Raw genomic sequence first — 18018 nt, forward strand, 5'->3', positions numbered from 1 at the left:
CGGATGCGGCTACGTTTTTTTTTTTTTTTTTTTTTTTAACCAGGGCGCCCTCTATCGATTGGTGGATTGAAGAACTCAGCAGTGGTACGTACAGCGCCATGTTTGAAAGAATGAAAATCGTAAGTTTTTCTTCCTCTATGTTATGGTTTTCTGTTGATTTGTTACAAGTTTTTTGTGGTAATGTTGATTTCAAAATCCTCTTTAGAACAGGGTGGTCTTTGACTTGTGTACAAAAACGTACCACTTGACAACATTACAATCAGTTGACCGTTGACATGTAGCCCACCTTGTTGAGCTGTAAATGGCTCCGCTTTTTTAACATCGGTCTCATCACTGGCAACAGTGATGAGACCGATGTTACAGTGGAGCCATTTACAGCTCAACAAGGTGGGCTAGTTGACATGTCTCACAACACAAACGGGGGGGGTTTCGATTGAGTGCAAATCTCTTCTTGGATAACTTTCCGTATATGGCGCCACCCGTGGTGGCACCATTTTTTCACTCATTTTTACAAAAAAAGGATATCTCACTCATCGAGCCTTGAGGTAAATTAGAATTAGATTTAGATACTATATAATTTCATATCGAATGAAAAAGTGGTGGCGCGTGGCCCCACATACGAAAACTTTTCCCTCTTTTTTTTTAATCAAATTTCGCCATAATTAGGCTGTACACGTACGTGTTCTTTGAACTCTAATTGACCTAGATAGAGTGGTCTAGCTAGGAAATCCAAACCGCAACCACAAAAAAAAAAAGTTAAATTCTTACCATAATCATTCAGTCCCCATCTATGATCTATTTCGTTTTTACATGGGCTCCATGGTTTTTACCACTACACTACGAATGTCGATTGTCCCCGAACTGTTGAACGCACCGCGAAGTCACGACACGTGACGATTGTGCGCATATTATTTTTTCCAAGAACGAACATGGAGAATTATCTGGCACACACATTCAAAAATAGAAAATTATCTATTTATGTTTGTCCTGGAAAGAAAAAATACCCGATCCGTGTACAAAACATAACATCAGGTTTTTTTTGTGTTTTTTTTAGCCTTCGAGAAAGACTCTGCTAGGGTCGAAACGTCAGGCCATTAACTATTTTTTGCAAAACATAATATCAACGCATCTGGAAACTAGTCCTACTGGAAACCACGAAGCAGCTCGCTCAGGGTACCAGTACATGTATATTACACTCTAGATCTATGGTTCCCGGACGTGTGACATGTTTTGTACACAAAGCACGGATCAGATATTTTTTCTTTCCAGGATGAACATTAGGCCTAGAGTAGTTAATTTTCCACAGTCGTCCTGAGAAAAAATACTAAGCACACGATCGTAACATGTCGTGACTTCGCGATTCGTTCGGCAGTTTGAGGACAATCGGCAGCACACACCACAGCACACACCACAGCACACACCACAGCACACCCCACAGCACACACCACAGCAATTGCTGTGGGTGCCGTGGGTATTCCGATGCCTGCAAAGTATCCTATTATTGTATTGCAGGTGTAACACTGATTTGAAGTTTCTTAAAGAATCACCAGCAGAATGATTAATGCTTGCTGTATCATCTGCCATGACTACTTTGAAGGAGACACAGTCGTCATGGCTTGCCCTTGTGGACACACTTTCCACGAGGAATGGTAAGATAGTTTGACCACAAACCAGTTAACTCCTTGTTGAATAAATGGGTTCCATTAACACTAGTCTTTTTGCTCTCAATGTTATGTAAACAAGTGCCTCTTGGAAGAGTGACTGTTTTATAGACAATAGGGCCTACATGGACAATGTATGTAGGTTTAATGCTGTGGGAGCCAGATACAAATTGTAGGGCCAAAATCAAAATTCAGTTAAAAACAAATTATACATTTCGTAGACGATCTTGTCCCCTAATTTCTGCCCTTAATAAAACTTGTCATCAGCATTTTATGCGAGAGCAGAACCTCAGAATATCTACGTACATGTAGCCAAAAACTGTTGTGTAAAGTTTTATGTGCTTGTGTGTTTAAGCCAAGAACAGCTATTGAAAACTGGGCTTCTGGTTGGAGACCTTTGACCTAAAAAATATGCATCATTTGAGTATTATTTTGTTCTTTGGTGCATAGATCATAATGTAAAGTAAATCAATATTTAAAAGTCAAAATTTGGGGTGGTTGGGTGGGTCACACTTATTTAGAAATTTGTAAACATTGACTGTTATAAATGGCCCCTTAGACTGCAGGACTTGCAATCATGCATCAAGGTTGTGGGTTTGAATCCCCCGAGCTAACCGCTGATTTAACAATGACTAGAATTAGAAGTATTGGATTAGAATTAGAAAGAAGTATTGTCTTCTAGTTGCTGAATTACAATTTCTGAATGATTTGTGCGATTCATGTTAAACCAATGTTTGTGAGAGAGGGATTGGCTGTTGCCTCTTGGTGTTTTCCCCTTGTGGAAGTTTGCTAAGTTTCCTTGACAGGAAGATCATCAAAAAACAAAAAACTGATCATGTTAGCCTTGAATTTGATCGTCTAGAGGCTAAATTTTTATCATAAAATCGCAAGCAACCTTTGGGAAAGACAACTGGCGCCCCAAACAGTGGTCGTAGGTTTTGGGTTCTCTCATGTGAAAGGGGCTAATGTACATTATACATGTATTAGGATACGGCTAGCACAAAACTAGGGCTTTCCCTGTACATTAAGCCTTACGTCAAAGTTGTTATCCATGGCAAGAAGAGCTGTGAAATTAGGCCAATTTTGCGTTACATGATAATTACTAGCTTATTTTTTGGGGGGTCAGTTTTCAGGCAAACTGAAATGCTTAATTAATTACAGGTTGGGTCATCGTCGGTAATGACCATTGCAAAAAATATGTAAATTTGAATGTGTACAGTTGAAAGCTTACTTGATATATAGATGGTAATTGGAAAGCATCCTGCCTAATTATTTCATATGAAGTGCCCAATCACTAGAAACATCTTAAATCTGAGAAGCGATTTGTTCATGAATTATTTCTCAGATATCTGAGGGTTGGTGTTTGTTTGCAAATGCTGTAGCCAGAGATCTACATACATTATGCAGTTGGTACCTGTGGGTTGTCACCTGGCAAAATATGGATAGATTTGACATTCATGTGAAAATACTGTGAAAGTTTGGTGCTGTTTTCTCATTCCAGATGAAACATTCACAAGTGACTTTTATTATCTTTCTTTATAAGTTTGCCCATATGACAAGCATCACCCTTAACATTTATGCATGCCACAATGTAGCTTGGCTGTTGAACTACATTGTACAGTTAACACAAACTGACGATTTTACCATCTCAAGTAAAATGGGTCCAGACCTTACTTTCTACAAATCTCCACAAATAATTGTCATCAAGTACATGTAGTAGCTTTTTCTAAGTGTCTCTTCCCATACGAGAATTCCCTTTCCATACCTGACTCTAACTGACTTGCTGACTTGTTTTTATTTGATACTGTTTATAGTCTCCTTACATGGCTGGCCAACTCAGCAACCTGTCCTCAGTGTCGTGCTAGGGCTACTCAGCGCTCTACCATTAAGCTGTTTTTTGAAGTGGGTTCAGACGCAGGAGATATCGATCCAAGCAAACTCAAGGTGAGTTCAATCTTCTGATGTTCATTGGGACTCAACTTAATCAGTGTTTTACAAACTTCCAGGCATGCAATATTTGTTATTACTAATAATAATAATAATAATAATAATGGAAATTTATATAGCGCCTATCCATGTTAACATGCTCCTGGGCGCTGAACAATTAAAACAAAACATATTAAAATCCAAACAATTAAAACACCCATTAGAAAATACAGTTAACATGGTTTTACCATTCTGATAACAAATTTCCTCCTTTTTCAAAACATTGTACAAAAAAAAGGAAGATTCATTCAACTGTTCCACCCAGTGACATCACATGTCATGCATCATGAGCCAGACTTGAGTTTTAGGCTGTTTCCACCCAGATAACTTTAATTTTAAATGAACTTTACTGGAATTGTGTCTCATTAAAGGCAGTGGACACTATTGGTAATTACTCAAAATAATTATTCGCATAAAACCTTTCTTGGTGACAAGTAATGGGGAAAGGTTGGTGGTATAAAACATTGTGAGAAACCGCTCCCTCTGAAGTGCCATAGTTTTGGAGAAAAAAGTAGTTTTCCCAGAATTTGATTTCGAAACCTCAAGTTTAGAACTTGAAGTCTCGAAATCAACCATCTAAACACACACAACTTCGTGTGACAAGGGTTTTCTTCTTTCATTATTATCTCGCAACTTTGATAACCGATTGAGCTCAAACTTTCACAGGTTTGTTATTTTATGCAATTGTTGAGATACACCAACTGTGAAGGCTAGTCTTTGACAACTACCAATAGTGTCCACTGCCTTTAATTGCAAACTTTTACATGTCATAATAGAAACTGGGGAAGGCACTCATGTACAGGCCTAATACTTCACAGAGGCAACAAAGGCCTCACAGAGGCAACAAAGGCCTTCGCCTCCATGCCTCCTGGTCATTGCCTTGGTGCCCTTGAAATGCTACAGTCATGACAGTAGAAATTAACGACTTAGTGCCATGCCCTTTAAAAACAAGGCATACACTGAACAGGCCTGTATGTACACAAATGTTATATGTACTTGGTCTTATTGGTTTGAAGTTGATCAAGGAGTAATTGACTAGAGCATAATTTGAAAATGGATGATTGACTTGTGGGTTAACATGCTGACGCTCTACCAACTGAGCTACATGTACACTAGCCCTATGGTGGGAATGATATTTTGCCTATTTTGTCAATATGTTCAGGGGTGCCAGTCACAAGCCATGCAACCATTTACTGCTGTGTAGCCAGGGATTGCACCCAACTTAACGATAATGTGCCCTTCAACCTGGGAAGCGGAATCCAGGGGATCATCTTTACAGGGATACAACTTTGTACTTCAGATATCAAAATACAAACAATAAACAACTTGTTAGGAAAACTGACTTGGGTAAAATTGAAATCTATTTTGGTTGAACAAAGAAAAATTCACTAGAGCGTGATTTGAATCAATGACTTCCGGGTTAACATGTTGACGCTCTACCAACATCTGAGCTGTCTAGCCCTATGTTGGCAATCTCCCTATCAGTCAATATCTTTGTTTGGGGAAGCTAGTACAATCATGCAATTTGTTAACTGCTGTGTTGCCAGGGACTACACAGTCAGTTTCCTTTGTAGTTTAAATTATTGTATCAATTATAGAAGAATTTTGTTCAATATTTCATATTAAAGAATGAGTTACACACGTTGCAAGCGGAGCTAAAGAAGCGAGACACCGTCAAGTCGGCCCTCACTGAGGAGAACCAGAGAACTCTCAACTTAAACAAAACGCTGACCAAGAAAAATAAGGATCTAAGACACAATCTTGAGGCTGAGCAGACGACGTGTGATGCACTCAAGGTATGAAAACCCTCATCAGGGCTGGAATATTGCCTCAGGGATTGTGGTTCAAAATGTTTACTGGACCGGAATTCTTTTTACAATATGAGAATAAGAGATATATCTTCTTAAATCAGTTCAACATGCCTTTAAGTTAACTGTTTCTATTTAAACAAGCACTAGGGGAAGATTGATTTCAATTGTCTTTATGGTCATTTTAATACCCGTAAAGACAATACTTAAGCCCCATTCATACTTCCTGCGAATGCGATGCGAATTGGACGTAAATTTGTCATCACAACCTTCCTTTCGCAGCGATATTCGCAAGTGAGTTAAGCAGAGTTAAAGCCATTGGACCCTTTTGGTTCAGAAAAAAAAATTAAAGTTCACAGATTTACAAATAACTTACAGGGTTTACAGAAGGCAATGGTGAAAGACTTCTCTTGAAATATTAGTACATAAAATGCTTTACTTTTTGAGAAAACAGCAAAATGTAAATTCTCGTTAACGAGAATTACGGATTTATTTTATAAACACATGTCATGACATGGCGAAACGCGCGGAAACAAGGGTGGGTTTTTCCGTTGTTTTCTCCCGACTCCGATGACCGAATGAGCCTTGAGTTTCACAGGTTTGTTATTTGATATAGAAGTTGTGGTACACAAAGTGTGGGCCTTGGACAACACTGTTAACCGAAAGGGTCCAATGGCTTTAAACTGCTGCAAATTATTTGTTGCGAATTTGCTGACGTCAATATTCGCTCCGCATTCGCAGGAAATATGAACCGAGCTTTAAAAGAATGGGCCTACTTCAATACTTGAATGGAACATGTAGACTTGAATGGTATTTCATCAGATCAAAGTCAACATTGTGAACAGATTATTTTTTGTTAAAGACATTGCACAGTGGGGTATCATTCTTCACTTCTCGTCATTAAAAATACACAAGACCGCCGGGCTTGCGCAGTCAAAAGTTTACAGGCCTTACACTCAGGCCTGCGATCCAGTGTAAAGTTTGAGCCCTGCCCATCATCGTAGGTACATGTACATGTAGGTAAACTATGCATCGGACTCAAGCTCTAGTGTTTCCGATCAGCAGAGTGTGTCTTTGAGTCCCAGTCGTGGCACCTGTGTCCTTGAAAAAAGTACGTTACCACAATTACTCTGTTCTTCGGATGGGACATAGGATTTATAGAGAACGTAAAAAGAACCTAGAACACATATCTTTGAAGAGAAGAAGAAGTTAACCCCCGGTGTTTCTAGCTCACATAGCAAGCACCCTTGTTTTGTTTAAGGGATAGCACAAGACTGCCTTGCAAACAAGGCTCAAATCAGGTTGGTACACACATGTACAATGTAGTGGTCTGTATTGGAATTAGATCTAATACCCACAAATATGAATGGCAAGATGTGGTTTCACAAGACAGACTGGTAGCTGAGGAGTGTGACCTACTACCTACTACTGACGTGTGGCAGCTACTTAATTTCACCAGAAAAAATTCTTCAGCAAGGAATGCTCAGATTAAACCTAAGAGTATTCAGTATTTTCCTTTGCCCTTACATTTCCAGAGCAGATTTAAGAGCCATTTATTAAATATACATGTATAGCTCCATCATTGTCCATGTAGCTACAATCCTGGCCATAACCCGTTGTTATTGTGCTGTGGCACAATATGCAGCAAATCATACCAGAAAACTGGAAGCAAACCCATTCTTCTAATCACCAGGGGAATGGATTTTTATCAACAACACACGGGACCAACTGTTTACGTACCATTTGAAGGAAAGGCAATACTGTTTCAGCGTCTTGTTTAAGGTCACAAGTGTTGAGGCTGGGACACGAACCCACTCTAGTGGTCAAAAACGAGTGACTAGAGCTTGTGTCCTATGCCCTTGACCACTCGGCCACGACCTAACCTGTACCCCATCTTACTTTATTGCTACCATAAACAACAAACTGTAGCAGGAAATGTTAGACTGAACCTACATGTAAGAGTGTACATTATGCAGTAGCCCTTACACTTCGAGAGAACTAGGCAGGCACCATGCACCAAGCACCTCACACATGCTTCACTGCCATTCAGTTCAACCATGTCTGCTTTCTTTTAATAGAGTTTTATTTCTTCCGTTCACCCTTTTAGAAGCAGCTATCCCTACTATCGTACCAGATAGATGAAGCTAAACAAGCTAAGAAGGAAGCAAAGAGACTCCGTGAGAAGCTACAACATCTTGAAAGGTTTAACCAAAATCAGAGAATTGCTTAGAAGAAAAATTGTGCTTAGCAACAAATAGCAGCTTAAAGATGAAATATAGTGACTGTTTTCATGAGCTGAGAAATTTAAAAAAAAAAAGGCGCTGTACACAATTTGCTTATTTTTCTGAGGTCACCAGCCATAGTATAATGTAACATGGTCCATTTGCAACTGGTTTCCTGGTAACTTTTGCTCAGACAGCAGAAGCACCCCCAGAGATGTATTTCCATCTTTTCATCTTCTTGGTGTTTTCGCCAGTTCCTTGAATCCAACTAAATCACAATGGCAGTACAGAGCTACCATCTCCCTGATTCTGCAGAAAGTTCCCTGAAAATAAACCAATCGTTCCATGTTCTGATAACAATTTTTTAAGTTCTCCCTGATTATGGAAAGTTTGCCCCTATTATGTTGAATGTAGTTCTAAATATCTCACTGGTTGCTGTACAAAATCGGCCTGATTGCAAGATGCAAATGTTGGCAGTTCTGGCTGTATTAAACAACTTATTGCAAGATGATTTTTCATGTTATGTGAAATCGTGCCCAGGGTATGTTACAATATGATAATGTCACTAAAATAAATGACAGTGTTTTTCTTGTGTTTGTTATTCTAAACAGGTTGGAAACGGTGTTGACTAGCAGTGCTGAGGCTACAGAATCTTTACTTAAAGAATACGGCGATGGCCCAAGAGCTGCAGGAGAGCTAGCTACATACTGTGTACTACTCAAAAGGTTTCATAATGACGGCAATGTTAATCTTACTTAAATACATATATTTTATGTACTATATGTATTTGGTTTGCGTTCTCAAAAGAACATAATCTAACCAGCAAGTGGATATACACATGGTGTTACCGCAAACCAAATTATATTGCTACTGTACCTCACATTCAATGCCATGTATACCATGCCGATAAGTAGATGAGGTTGTGTCCCCCTAAACAAAATTCAATTAAATAAGATGTTCACACACTCTTACTCTCTTGTACAAAGGTATCTCCTCCCCTCAAAATCCTTTGGGAAAAAAAAATCAAAAATTCCCAAAACACAATAGAAGGGGGTGGGGGAGCACCAGATGCCGCATTCTTAGAATAAATATGCAACACCAAGTCCATCCAATAATTCAGTGTTTTCCCTTAGCAGTGGTCCGCTAACACACAGGTGGACCAGTCAAAAGCCTGTCCAACTAGTTCTTAAGGCTAGTTCAGTGCCGGGAAGCATCCATATTTAAATTGAAGTACAGACTACTAACAAAGCTGGAGGAGTGAAATGATAAGCTAACTACATACATGTAGTCATGTTGGCCAGTCTAGGGCAAACCCTGCCCTAGTTTAACATGGATTTTCTGTATTGTGAAAGCAGGGGTCAATGCATATGAATCTTAGCAAACTCTTTGAGCAATGGCACGGTGTTTATATGAGACAAAAGAAAATTAGTCTACCAGTTCCTCACTCACTAGTTAATTATTTATTCTCCCTTATTCTGGTGGTCAAACCAGCCCCTTCATTCCTCTGGCCCCACCCCTATCTTCTTAATCATTGTTTACCCCTTGGTATGGTTTGTCTGTGTGCTTTCTGCCTCTCTTTGTTTCCCTACATGCACACATTTCCACTTGAGTGCTTTTGTTACACTTTACATGTGTTCATGTTTCTTGTGTTGTCATCTATAGAAAGGGTTGAAATACAAGCCACTATTTGTTTTTGCAAATAAATACCAAAAACTGATAATGCAAAAAAGAAAATATGCATGAAAATGGATAAAACTACCCTATGAAACTTAACAAATCACAGTATATAAAAAATTGTTTTGCTGTATTCAGTATATGGTAATTAACTTTTTTTTTTGTGCGTTTCAAAAATGCCTCATTTTTAAAGGTTTTTTGAAACATTCTTTTGTAAAAGGAATTTCTAACAAATAAAAATGTACCTTGGTAACTCCAAAGTCAAAAGTACATAATTTGTACTTCTTAAGTATTAATGCACTCTCAGGATAATATGTATGTACATGTATGTACAGTGCATATGGGATCTACATATAATTTATGACACTACTTTTGGAGTACATAAAAAAGATTGCACATTTACGGTAATGGCAATTTCGGAATGCATAAACTAGAACGTAAATGTTTGACCTGGGCACTGAAATTACTTTACGTAATTTAGGGGTGTAGAATCATAGAACCAACTTGTTTTGATGGTTGCTGTAAAAAAAAAGACATCAAAATATCACAGATTTAGCGAAATTTATTTATAAACCCAACAGCGTTTTTTCAGCCAGTGCAACTGTCAAATAATGATCAATCCCAACCAAGTAATATGCCTAGAACTAGGGCAAGTACTGAGTATACAGTGCAGTGCTAACAAAAATCGGTGTATATGGGTAAAAACCGTAATTAATATTCTTTATCCCGATGCAAATTTAACATACTATTAACTGTCAAATATACGTAAAATTGTTGAGCATGGTTGTACTGTAGACTGTTGCAGTGTTTATACCAACGTTTTACTGTGACTCAATCCTTCATTTAAAACAAAAAGTTGTCATTCCGTTTTGTCTTTCACAGAGAGTTTCAAGCCAACAAATTAAATCGTAAGAAGCTGAAAGAAGAGCTAGACTCGGCCAAGAAAAAGTTTTCAAATTGTTCGAAAAATGTGAGTAGATTTGAGCACCAGGGCAAGTAACAAGCCTTGGATGGTATGGATGCCACGAAGGCCATGGTCTATGTAGTTAGTCCCGTGTGATGTGCAATGCACGTAAAAGAACCCAGTTTGCCCCGGTGTCAGGACACTTCGTACCTTCATGCCACTTAGTACCCTGGACACTTCGTCAGGTACGAAGTGACTTTGGACACTTCGTACCTTGGACACTTCGTACCTTCTTACAAAACAATTCATACCTTCTCACGAGTCACTTCGTACATGTCGTACCTTCTCATGAGACACTTCCTACCTTCGTACTAATTCGGGATTTCTGCATCGTTTATGATTATTTTGTGCTTTGGATCAGATGATTATGAAATAAAAGCAAATCAAACCAATTGTTACTATTTTGTTGGGACTAAGGAGCCATTTTGACGATTGTGTGATTGTTTGACTTTAAAATATTACGAAGTGTCCCAAAGGTTCAAAGTGTCCAGGTTACGAAGTGGCAAAGGTATGAAGTGTCCGACATCCTTTGCCCCTGGTGTTCGTGGTTTGATTGGCTGCATATTTCGCCACAGCACCTTGTAAATACATCACATGGTGCTATGTAAAATGTTGAAGCGTCTTAAGCGTTTCTGAATGACGGATATGTATGAGTACTCTATAAGAAGCCATTATTATTACTATAATTGTTTGAATCGGTACCTTTCTACCTATCCTTGGCTCTGCAATCCACTTGCACTGACATCTTTTACTTTTGTACTGGTATTTAGTTATTGGCTAAAGCCCTTGAGTTAGAACGCGTCAAGAACCAGCTGAAGAGTACCGAGGAAGATCTTCGCTGTGCCCAGGAGGAAAAAAAAAATCTGAAGGACAGAGTAACACTCCTACATAAGACAATGGAATCGCCCAGTGGAGCGAGCAAGACTGCCCTCACAAGGCTCATCATGGAGAGGTAAACCTAGCCCTGGTGACCTTACACTTGTATACTTCAGTGACGTCCTGGATATCAGGGTCCAAATCTGGGGCAGAAATTTTCAAAGCTTCATAACTCAAATCTGGTCGTCATTTATTCCTCACTAATCCATCATTTTCGTGAAGTAAGTAATGCAGCTCCCAACATTAAAATATTTCTGATTTTGATCGTATTCTCACAGTCTGCCTTGCGTACGCAAAACACACAATGCGCATATTTTGCATTGTGTTGCGTGTTAACGCTGTTACATGTACATGCATCTTGCATGTTGCATCTTGCATGCAAATTTATTGGCGTACCACTACTGGAACATGTTCAAAACGTGAATAATTAACGTGAAGTATTAAATGTTGATGACATGATTCAATGTTGATGACATGATTCAATGTTGATGGCACAATTTAACGTTGATGGCACAATTTAACGTTGATGTCACAATTGAACGTTGATGATTATTTTTAAAGACAGTAGACACTATTGGTAATTGTCAAAGACCAGTCTTCTCACTTGGTGTATCTTCACATAATTATACATAAAATGACAAACCTGTGAAAATTTGAGTTCAATCGGTCGTCGATGTATAATAATGAAAGATAATGCGAGATAATAATGAAAGAAAAAACACCCTTGTCACACGAAGTTGTGTGCTTTCAGATGCTTGATTTCGAGACCTCAAATTCTAAACTTGAGGTCTCAAAATCAAAGTGTCGAAATTACTTCCTGCTCGAAAACTATGGCACTTCAGAGGGAGCTGTTTCTCACAATGTTTTATACTATCAACCTCTCCCCATTACTTGTTATGAAGTAAGGTTTCATGCTAATAATTATTTTGAGTATTACCAATAATGTCCTTTAATGACTTTTTTGGAAATGACTTTAAAATGTTACACTTTTGTATCATGTTCCCCAGTCCTGCACCCTGTCAGTTCAAGCGCCCCGAGCTAAGCACCCCAGAGAATGGAGGTATCATTGACCTGGATGATACTGGCTCCCCATTCCCTGGTAACCCCTCTACACCTCGATTCGATGAAGGTCCAAGCCCAAGTACTCAGGCTAAGAGGGCATGTCATGAGTTTGACTTGCCGTTTGTCAAGACGACGTCCCTTGCTCACAAAAATAAGAAGGTACAGTATGTAATGATTAACAGTTGGGGTTGTAGCAATATAATTCCAGCCCTGTATGCTTCGTTTCTAAAAAGGGTGCGCTTTACCAAGGCATTTTTTCCCTATATTTTACTCCATAGTTATCGGTTTGTTGGAAACAACGAGTGACTGTCACTACTTCACTGTGTAGATTATTCGTGTAAGAACATATACAGCCTCTATTCTTCAGTCTCCTGACGATGACTAGAGCAGGCGATTAAGTTTATTTTCCGAATCTTAACCCTTACCCTAGTCGGGGTGTAAATCAAATTCATTATGGTTTGTCGGAACACCGAGCAGCCTAGTCTTAACATTGAGACCAATAATAACTGGCTCTGCAGCAGTAAAGTTAAGCATGAGTAGTTGTTACTCGATCCACTGAGCCAATAGTAGTTCAGGGCTCAAAGTTAAGCATGAGTAGTTGTTACTCGATCCACTGAGCCAATAGTAGTTCAGGGCTCAAAGTTAAGCATGAGTAGTTGTTACTCGATCCACTGAGCCAATAGTAGTTCAGGGCTCAAAGTTAAGCATGAGTAGTTGTTACTCTATCCACTGAGCCAATAGTAGTTCAGGGCTCAAAGTTAAGCATGAGTAGTTGTTACTCGATCCACTGAGCCAATAGTAGTTCAGGGCTCAAAGTTAAGCATGAGTAGTTGTTACTCGATCCACTGAGCCAATAGTAGTTCAGGGCTCAGTTTTATGCAGCTGCTTAAGCGGACAGTTTCTTGCTGAACCAAAACTATGCAGTAAACCAGTCCTTAATGGTACAATGCATGTTACAAATCATATTCTGGTAAGCAGAATTGCTTTGTGCTTGGTAAATTGTTGTCCGTAAGCAGCTCTATGAAATGGGGCTCGGGTCGGAGGAGGAACCAAAACTATGCAGTAAACCAGTCCTTAATGGTACAATGCATGTTACAAATCATATTCTGGTAAGCAGAATTGCTTTGTGCTTGGTAAATTGTTGTCCGTAAGCAGCTCTATGAAATGGGGCTCGGGCCGGAGGAGGAGATTTTTCCAGAACCTAAACCCCCCCCCCCCCCCCCGGTTTTCATAAATCTTCTCCGCAATAGTAGAAAAACACACAAGCTCTTACATATTACACATCTACACACCACGTCAGAATCACAAGGTTAATAATGTTATATCTTTTTCTCCAGTGTAAGACTCAGAGTGAAGAGGAATCGGACGCACTTGTGACAGCAAGCATAGCAAACTCTGGTCTATTCAATAATCGCCGCCCTCTATCGGACTCCAGGAGTAACTTTCGTAAAGGCTACAATGGCATGGGAGGCCATAACACTGTTTTCAAGAAAACTGTACTTGTATCCTTTTGTTCTATTAAATTGTCTTCATAAATACCTCGGACAGTTTCACTATTCCTATTGGTGGAGAGCGCATCACGTGGATGTGTATAAACCTTTGTTTATGACCGGTATAAAGTGTTAATTCATGGGCGTGACACGCGACCTTGCACCTATTCTTATCAGACAGTTTCTTCATTCCTATATGTCAAGAGCAACGGCTGAAACAGTTGTGCCACATCACCGATACGCGCGACGCCCACAGCATTCCCTTATAAGGAGTTGTTTACCCGAGGGCGGCGGAGGGCTTTACTATTTCATAGCTGGAGGGGTGTTGTGTTGAAAGAAATCATTTAACAATTATAATTTTTGCATTTATTTTACCTTTTGACCAAAAAGTGATCATATTTTTGACCGAAAATGTATTTATGAATGGGAATCAAAGTGTGTCGAATCGGTTTTCAACTAGTAAGTGGTTAAACCCGCCGAGGCCTAGTTCTTGATAATTTACCTCGACTTCGTCTCGGTAAAATTATCAAGAACCAGGCCTCCTTGGGATTAAACCACTAGTTGAAAACCTCTTCACCACATATTGATTCCCTTATTAAGTATTATGTGGCCTGTCACGGCCGAGCGTATATAAACACTGAACTCGAGCATGGTATTTATTATCGGCAAGTTTGGGTTCTAGCCGCGATCGTAACTAGTCCTGGAGGACTAATGTGACTAGTGTCACAGTCACGAATATTGAGTGCTTAGTCAAGTTGCGACTACAATTTCTCAACTACTCGGTTAATTGTGTCGCCATGACTACAGGCATGACAGGAACTACAAAAATAGCCACGACTATCTATTTAGTGAACTATGTGTGTTGCTCAGGACTATTCACGACAACATAATGTACTTACAAAACACAATCAGACATCTGTGACACAATCCTTTAATCCTTTTAGTTTGAATTTTATATTTTATATTGCGCCTGCAGCAAATATTGCCACAGCCCACAATGCATCTTGAGAATTAAGAATTAGTTGCGACTAGTGTTGTAGTCGCAACTATTTGAGGTGCAACAAGTCGAGTAGTCAATTTCACTAGTCACCCAGGCCTGGTCAGAACATTTGTGTCCTAATGCTGCTCTCACACTTTGGCAAATATTCTTTTGAATATGAATGTTTGAATTTCGCGTTGAATTCGCCAAAAACATTTCGAATGTATGGGGAATATTTTCTCTGTCGTCCTCGGTCGTCCCCTGACTTATCCTTACCAATATAATAGGAACCCTTACCAATGCTTGCCAATGCCTTACGTAGACTTAAGATCGTTGCAAATGCTTACCACACTTTACCAACGTTAACTATGGCTTACCAATGCTTACAAAAACTGACGGTGAATGACCGTCTTCACAACTTTTGCTGGTTAGAAGGCAGTTGCTATTAATTGAACGCTCTTGTTCAGGAGGTGGAGAATCACTTGTGAGCGTTCTGATTTTGTTTCAAACGCGATTGTCAAGTATTTACATTTGTATAAGCACATTCACTAGCATATTCGCCATTGTGAGAGCATCATAAAGCAAGACACTCAACTATTTCGCTGCATCTTTCAGATGGAACCTAAAGCCATCGGCCTAGAAGTGTGTTGTTCAATGGATGTAAAATAACCCAGTGCCCTATAGCATCTCAGCTTCTCACCACCTCAGCATCTTGTAAACCATTACATGGTGTTAAATAAAGAAATAGCTATAATATTTCAAATGAGTAGCTACACATACCTCACAGGAAAAATGCTGAGTACTGTATTTAAATAGGCCCCCTAGGGCTGTGATAAAGCGAAAACATTCTTCCTACTTTAATCAGGTTTCTGATTTGTTGTTTCCGCACTCAGAAATCACTTCAATTGTCATTTTAGTCTGGTAAAAATCTAAAAGTCTATTTATGGGCATGCACATGTACTGTAGGTCAGCCAGCCCTACATGCATGTCAGATGGTTCTTCTCTTTCGTAGGGCCAAGTATCATGCATGAATGTATAAAATATCCTGACCAAGATTTAACATTGTTACATCAGGAATTTATTTCCATTAGACAACACACTTGGCTGACAGCATTAGGTCCCATCTGAAGGATGCAGCGAAATGGTTGAGTGTCTTGCTTTATGCTGCTCTCACACTGGCGAATATGCTTTTCTTTAAAATTAATTACAATTCTTTTATTTGCAGAAACGGCCTTTTACAGTTAAGGCCCCTCCAGTGCAAAAATAGGACATTTAAAATTCACATCCGTATTATAGTATGCCTTTGAAACTTTGAAATGGTAAAAGCGCCCCCAATTTACCAAGAAATTATTTTACATAAAATAAAATAAAATCTTGGAGTCGGGCTGGATTTTTTTTTTTTTTTTGCCTCTATTATTTTGATTTTTTTTAATCTTCATTCTGTTTTGTTTTTACCCCACAACCTTGATCAGAATGTGTTTGTTTTCCTTATCAAGTAAATCACAGGGTTCTTTCATAAAGCCATCCTCTGTCGGCAAAGGAATCAAGAAGGGCAAACCTGCCACGAGCTCCGGGAAATCCCTTCCTAATTTACCAACTTTAGATAAATATTTGTGAGAGATTTGCATTGTTTATGAGCCTGGTCATTAAGTTAAAGGTTACTCAGTGTCATTTCGGAATGCCATGTTGGGGGCCATTCAGAACAGTCAACGCTGAATTTCGAATTTGTTTTTCCTGACATTTTGGGTGGATGAGTTTGATCAAATTAGTCACATTCTAAAAATTTGTGATTAAATAGCCTGTTAAAGCAAGGTCAGCCCTATTACTAGATAATAAATTCCTGCTTTTTAACCAAAGTATCGAGCATGTTATTGCAAATGAAAATGGTGCAATTTTCTGCATAACAAAGCAGAGAAGGATACCAGTTTGAAATTGAACATGTGTCATGGTATTCTGGCTGGTAAGCCTTTATATCCTAGTAAGCGTGTTGTACTCGTCTGCAATCTGCATGCTGGGCAGTGAAATTGGGACCACAAGAGATAAGTGTGATGTATCGTGTGTGGTTCTGAGCTGTTCAGATAGGGAGCTGCAGAAGGGGGTTTGATTGGCTGAAGCAAGTCAGGGAACATTGAAGCATCCTGCCAACTGAAACCCTTCTCGTTACAGTTCTGATTGAAAAAGTAAAGAGTTGCAAAATGAAATGTTGACATTTTCTTTCTAAGGGAGAGAGCTTTTGTGCTTTTGCCACCAAGTAAAGTTTATACACTCGATCCTATTGACGATAAGGCCATGCTTATATTGAAGTCAATTCAACATATATTATGTACAGTTGCACATATAAAGTAGTTGATCCAGATGTGTAGGGTTTGGTCTGATGGATGGTGCACAAACCATGGGAAAGTTTGGGGGGGGGGAGGCTGGTCTGATTGGTAGATGAGGCATGAGGTATTTGGGGGGAAGGGGGCTGGTCTGGCTGTTGGTGGACGAACCTTGGGATAGTTGTGGTGGGGGGGAGGGGGCTTGACTGGTCTTTAGGGCAGAGGGTGTGGGGTTGGTCTGGTGGGGGTGCATGAACCATGGGATAGTTAAGGTGTGTGTGGGGGTGGTCTCCTTTTCAAATAAAGCGGTGTATCAAACATAATTGTGATGTCGCAATGCATATCAGTAAGTGACATTTTAATTCATCTTAAGATGAATCTGAGTTTTTAGTGAAATATGAGCTCTGGTAGAATGTCTTCTGTAGGTTTATTAAGCTTAAGTGAAGTCACACATTACCTTGGATCGGGTGAAAAGCTTTTTACTTTGCGAACTAACACGGTCGACCATGTGGAGTCAAGTACAATGTATATTGACAAAATTTGTAAACCAAAACTTGTACATAATCATTTAAATAAATAATGAGTCTAAAAAATAACCATCGATGTAAACAGATGCTTCTGTTGTTTTCAAATGTTTAAGTTGTCTTTGTAGAAATATACCAGCATGACGAAATATGCCCCTTACATACTGTTTCTTAAAGGCACTGGCCACCATTGGTAATTACTCAAAATAATTTTGAGCAGAAAAACTTACTTGGTAACCAGCAATGGAGAGCTTTTGATAGGATGAAACATTGTGAGAAATGGCTCCCTCTGAAGTAACATAGTTTTCGAGAAAGAAGTAGTTTTCCATTAAAATGTCTCATTTTGAGACCTCAGAATAAGATTTTGAGGTCCAGCAATCAAACATCTGAAATCTGAAAGCACACAACTTCGTGTGACAAGGGTGTTTTTCTTCCAATATTATCTCCCAACTTT

The 18018-nt window shown here is 39.2% G+C and overlaps 1 protein-coding gene across 1 annotated transcript; it reads left to right on the forward strand.

Annotated features, from left to right (window-relative positions):
* The first annotated feature begins 48 nt into the window (after nt 1–48).
* LOC139951045 (E3 ubiquitin-protein ligase TRAIP-like) lies at nt 49–17209 on the forward strand. Its single transcript, XM_071949861.1, has 11 exons — nt 49–119; nt 1513–1649; nt 3476–3605; nt 5276–5443; nt 7563–7657; nt 8289–8402; nt 10234–10321; nt 11086–11267; nt 12199–12412; nt 13591–13755; nt 16229–17209. Exons 2-11 carry the CDS (start codon nt 1555–1557, stop codon nt 16337–16339), a joined length of 1362 nt encoding a protein of 453 aa, XP_071805962.1. The 5' UTR covers nt 49–119; nt 1513–1554; the 3' UTR covers nt 16340–17209.
* Nucleotides 17210–18018: the final 809 nt, after the last annotated feature.

Source organism: Asterias amurensis, chromosome 18 (genome assembly GCF_032118995.1).
Source record: "Asterias amurensis chromosome 18, ASM3211899v1".
NCBI classification, from domain to species: domain Eukaryota; kingdom Metazoa; phylum Echinodermata; class Asteroidea; order Forcipulatida; family Asteriidae; genus Asterias; species Asterias amurensis.

Bases quoted from the DNA above. Each gene is read 5' to 3' on its own strand.
- LOC139951045 (XM_071949861.1), top strand. From the start codon at position 1,555: ATGATTAATGCTTGCTGTATCATCTGCCATGACTACTTTGAAGGAGAC. The intron at 10,322-11,085 runs GTGAGTAGATTT...ACTGGTATTTAG, and splicing joins TTTCAAATTGTTCGAAAAAT to TTATTGGCTAAAGCCCTTGA. The intron at 13,756-16,228 runs GTATCCTTTTGT...AGTAAATCACAG, and splicing joins TTTTCAAGAAAACTGTACTT to GGTTCTTTCATAAAGCCATC.